General features: G+C 35.5%; 1 protein-coding gene across 1 annotated transcript; it reads left to right on the top strand.

Annotated features, from left to right (window-relative positions):
• Window positions 1–1,355: 1,355 nt before the first annotated feature.
• Window positions 1,356–2,575, top strand: LOC112906035 (histone acetyltransferase type B catalytic subunit-like; the record flags this gene model as incomplete). Its single annotated transcript, XM_025979603.1, has 2 exons — window positions 1,356–2,266; window positions 2,363–2,575. Coding segments are annotated over exons 1-2 (1,124 nt in total), but the record flags the coding sequence as incomplete, so codon positions are not given.
• Window positions 2,576–5,765: the final 3,190 nt, after the last annotated feature.

Raw genomic sequence — 5,765 nt, forward strand, 5'->3', positions numbered from 1 at the left:
GCTCGATGGACCACAAAATTTTTAGAAATGCGAATATAGCATTCAGTGTAACGTAAAATCGGAAAGAATTCATTTCAATTAATTACTCACGGCTTCTTTCTTCCCTCCCTCTGCCTTCTTTTTCTGCTATTTAAACAGTATTAATTGCATGTCAACGTGATCAGGACAACAGTATAATTTCTAATCAGATTCGACATTTACCGACAGGACGTCGTGTCGTACAGCGGAATAGCGGACAACCGTTCGCCCTTTTTTCCCCGATAACGTGTAAGGAATGCACCCTCATCGACACACCCCAAAATGCTAAACCTACATAAATAGGCACCTGTTCGTACATTTGTTGCCACTCACGTCGTTATTCTCTTTCGGATCAGCGAATGTTTAACCAAGTGCTCGACGATATCCTACAAGCTTTATTCACCTTTTGAAGTCATCTAGCGTAAGATGGGTAAGCTTTGGCAACCAACTTACTGTATAACTCATGCTACTTGCTGCCTGCCACACTGACGTATCTATACAAAAATTTGTTCAAAACCAGTGGCGTACCTAATTATAGGTAAGTTGAGACAAAAAAGGCCAGACCCTGACATTATTCAAACTGGGAAAAAACTTAAACTTTTGGGTTGCTCAGAGATAATTTTTGGAGAATTTTAGAGTTAATATGACATGTTTCAATTTTGTATATGAAACTAAACAATAGTTTCTACGAATAATTAATTGTTTCAGCCTTTAATTTATGGAATTCGAGATTCATATTGAATATTAAAATAATTAATTAAATAATTCACAAACCACTGAATATTTTTTCAATCATGGCAAGTGTTTAACCCTACCAGCGGGCATTTTCAGAAGAAGTGATGATTTTAGTATCACATTTTAANTAAAAGGTTTTACGGAGAAAGAATATTAATTTCTGCGAGCGAAGCCGCGGGGAAAACCTAGTTAATTGATATATACGATTATTTCGCGAATTATGTTTTATACATGTGTGTACAAATCAAATAAAAGTACCTTTCAAAAATACCCATATATTTTTGACAGCTAAACCTTAAATAAATCGTCTTATTGCTTACCTTAATATGCTAGATTAATGTTTGGGCAATAATTTTTTCACACTACTACTAGCGTTCATAAAACACCAATCCTTACACAATAACCGCAAAAGCATGTTCGGCATGATCCGTAATGTTATAAACTTGCAATTACAATAACTATCATGTAAACGTGATGACAAACAAAGTAACTGACAAACATAACCTCATTCGTAATGAGTTCGAAATGTCACTGCTGCTGCAAAAATCCATTTTCGGCGTACAGTTTGAAGTCACTATTTCTTTATCAACAACCGAAAGACCATGAAAAAGGAAAGCGGGGATAAAAACGTGTCACGCTATTTCACGTGCAATGGGGTTAACGCGACTCATATTAGATTTGTGTACTCTGTGGACGACGTCGCGCAACGTGACTTGCCCAGTTACAAGCCAACCCATTGCCACCAAGTGTACAATTCCGACGAAACAATATTCGGATATCGCAGTTTGTCCGTCGATATTTACTACAACGCACTCACGATGAACTGTTTACTCGACATTCGATATTTGAAGAAAGTGAAAGAAGACGCTCATACAAAAGCAGACAACATAGAGAAGATGCTGAGTCCTTGGTTACCGAAGGGATATACTAAAGATAAGAAAAAATTCGTAACAAAAATGCAAAAACAGAACTCTAAGTTGCTAGGAGTCGTTCGAGAGAGTTTTCGAAAAAATATAGCTGGCCGAGGAAGATGCGACTTCAAAATTACAGAAATTGATACAAACGACCCGGATTTTCGGGATTTACATCAAAGATTCCAGAGTGTTATAGTTTGGTACATTGATGCCGCGAGTTTCATAGATCTCAGTGATCCCAAGTGGTTGATCTTCTACCTGTACGAGTACAGAAATCGTGAATATTATCCAGTGGGATTTTGCACGATCTATCAGTTCTACAAACATCCTGGAAAGATAAGAGCACGAATTTCGCAATTCCTGATTCTGCCTTCACATCAAAGGGCAGGATTGGGAACAAGACTTCTCAAAGCAGTGTATAGAACATTTTGGGAACGACAAAATATCGCAGACATAACAGTGGAAGATCCATCCCTGGGATTCCAACGGATGAGGGACATTGTGGACTGTAACCTGTTGTGTGAACTTTACCAATTTAGCAATTTGTACGTGTTGAAGCACACGTTTTGTAGAAATACCGCCGAAAGTGCCGAAAACAGGTACAAGATATGCTTTCAACAGTGTAGAAGGATCTATGAGATATTGAATTTGTGTTACGCGGGTAATAGGCCCAAATTTTTAACGGAATGGTGTAGAAGAGTTAAGCAAAGACTGAAATGGCCATACGAGCGAGACATGCGCGTTTTTAAAAGGAAAAATTTCGGTTTTTACCACAAATCTTTACTGAATCAGAGACCGCTCTATGCGAAACCGTCAGAAGTTATCGACAAGCAGTTTAAGAAGTATCTTGATGAGATATTTCCAATTGTACTCAAATTAGAGAAGATGAACGGGGGTGAAGTTGTTAAGTATCCAAGTGTAGTAAGAAGAATCTGGACTAGAATGCTGTAAACTGATTATGGGAATCAATACATATTTACAATTTCTTTTCGTTTTTACACATGTGTAGAATTTTATTATAAATAATTTATGATTACGATAAAAAGACATAACTAGAGTGTAATGCACAAGTATTATCTAATAATAAAACGTGCAGAGTTTTTTGCCTATTTTTTCCAAAGATCCAATTTTTGATGCTTGAATCAAATGAAATAAAATTGTGTATCTCGTAATGACCATACCGTCTGCCGATAGTATTAACAGGAGGTAGACAGTTTGGTTTCAGTATGGATGTCAATTTGTCAAAAATTCGACGATCTCCTCATGATTACACCATAAATCAGGAACCAGACAATTTGGTATATTGTCATAGTTTCCGTATCAGTTTGAATTCGTTAAAAATTCAATGATCTCGTCATGACTACACCACAAATCAAGTGACATACAGTTTGGTATATTGTAATCGTATTGGTATTGGTTTGAATTCGTCAGAAATTCGACGATCCCGAACCCTAAATTAGAAGGCAGATCGTTTGGTATATTGTAATAACTTTGGTATCGGTTTGAATTAGTCAAAAATTCAATGATCTCGTCATGACTACACCACAAATCAAGTGACATACAGTTTGGTATATTGTAATCGTATTGGTATTGGTTTGAATTCGTCAGAAATTCGACGATCCCTAACCCTAAATTAGAAGGCAGATCGTTTGGTATATTCTAATAACTTTGGTATCGGTTTGAATTAGTCAAAAATTCAATGATCTCATCATGACTACATCGCAAACCAGGTGACATACACTTTGATATATTGTAATCGTATTGGTGTCGGTTTGAATTCGTCAAAAACTCGACGATCTCGTCATGATTACACATTCCGTCGATCGTCAAAATTTTGGAAAGTTGAAATTGATATCGAAGCCGTATAAGGTATAACAAATAAACATGTCTGCCTCGTAGTTTATATCATCTCGCTGATAAATATAACCTGCCTATTTTATGGGCAGACGGTATTTAAGTATTATGGATCGATTTGATTTAAGCAACAGAATTTTGGATCATCGGAAACCGCCAGACAATAACTGAGGGTCGAACTAATTTCTTTTTTCAATTTTCCTTTTTAAAAAAAGGACAGACGGTATAAAGTACGTGAGACATCTCTTATACAAATAGATAATGGGTTTGACCAAGTTTATAAAATAAAATTCAACAGTCCTGCATACGATTTTATTGCAGTTTAATAAATAATTTTTTGTTTTACGATATGATTATGTCAAATGTAAAAGGTCAAATCGTTAATAATTACGCAATTACAAAACAAATAGATGTTATTAGCTGGGTAATAACGGTATACAATTGTTTAGCGTGTCGACTAGGATCCCGCAGGACCCTGGGGTGTACTGTACGTAATTTATTAATAGATGGCATTAGAGTCACCATGCGTATGTCATTTATTTCGTCCATTGTTGTTCCGAACAAAAGAACGGGGAAGAACCTTATTACCGCCACCGTTACTACTGCTGGTTTAATAATGTGTAGCTGATCGTCCTGGATACGCACACAAACACAAATACCGTATCCCTTACTATTCGATTCGATCCGATTGATGCATGGATTAGGCTCCCTAATTGCGTTTTGTCGACATTATTTACGTTAATCATCGGCAAGTCTAACGTTTATGTAGACCCGTTTAAACTGTATTTATATAAATACTTTTGCAAAACCACAGGCCCGTTCGAAAAAAAAATTAATTTGTAAACCAAAATAAATTTGTATTTTAAAAAAAGGTATAGCAGGGTAAGAGATCAAAATCGGCCTCTAAAGGAACGTAAATATCTTAATGGGCTTTTAAAAGGCCATATTGAAATATAGTCCTTGCTAAGTTTTTAGCCCCTTTCTAAATTGAAAGAAATATAGGTACAGGCCGGACGAAGGAAGCTGGCGAACGGTCGCGCAGGTATTTGCCCATTTATGACCTATTTGGGTAAGTCACTCGAAACCGATACACAAATAAGCTTTCATCTAAAGCTTTATACATAAAACTGCCTACTTTTGCCACCGCGCATCCAGGCCATTTTAAAATTTCCGCCAGCTTCCAGCGTCAGGCCTGTACACAATTTAACTTCAAAGAATCTGAAAAAATTATGGCGTTATAGTTTTATATCAAGGTCTGTAATTTTTTGCAGTCAAGAAAAGTTTTCAATTTTTTATTGAATTTTTAGGTAATGAAACCAAAAGTTGACTACCTTTTGAAATACACATTTGGCTGATATAAGTCCCAAAAACAAGTTTAAAATCCTCTAGAAACACAATAATAAAGAAAATGAAGTGTATTTGTTTGAAATTTTTATCTATTCTTAGATTGAAAGATTTCTTATCATATTTTGTGTTCACATTTTTGAAGGTGCTGCAGATTAAAATCGTTATTCGCAAAAAAAACAATAAAAGATGTATTTTAGTTGCTGGCCAATTTATGGGTCTCTAACCAAAATATTTGAAAAAAGTCATAGACATTAAAATAAATTAAATCTAAAATAAATCTGATGGTACTATAAACTTAACAGGGAGTATATTTCAATATGACCTTTTGATTACAGATAAGAATATTGGGTGCAGGTTTTGACCTATTATCCTGTATAAGGAAAAATGTTATTAGGCAAGCAGGCAATATCTCACATTATAAATTGAAGCGAATATGTTTTGGTTAAGTATACTGAATAGGGAAAACAGGGTGTTTGGAGTATATTGTTGCTTTATCTTTCGTCTTTGTATCGAATTCATAGCCACGAGCGCTCTCAGCTTGCGGTTGCAATTCCTCCGGCGAACCTTTTATAAATTCCCACTCAGTCGAAGCCGCCGCTAGTGCATGTCGGGAATTAATTCAACGACAAAGACGACTACTTTCCTAATGGTGATTCTTTCCTGTTTATGCATATACATATACCCCCATCTAGGGATTCGCCCCAATTCAAAAGGAATTGTCGCAAAGATACAAATTTAGAAAATATATAACGTATCCTACCTATAAAGGTAATAAAGAACCAATTACACCCAATTACACTGGGGCGGACAATTGTATATATTTTTTGTAGATATTTCTTAAGCATTCTTTTTCATTATTTTACTTCAAATTCATTTCATTTCAAATATTATTTCATT

Source organism: Agrilus planipennis, unplaced genomic scaffold, assembly GCF_000699045.2.
Source record: "Agrilus planipennis isolate EAB-ADULT unplaced genomic scaffold, Apla_2.0 scaffold1481, whole genome shotgun sequence".
Taxonomy (NCBI): domain Eukaryota; kingdom Metazoa; phylum Arthropoda; class Insecta; order Coleoptera; family Buprestidae; genus Agrilus; species Agrilus planipennis.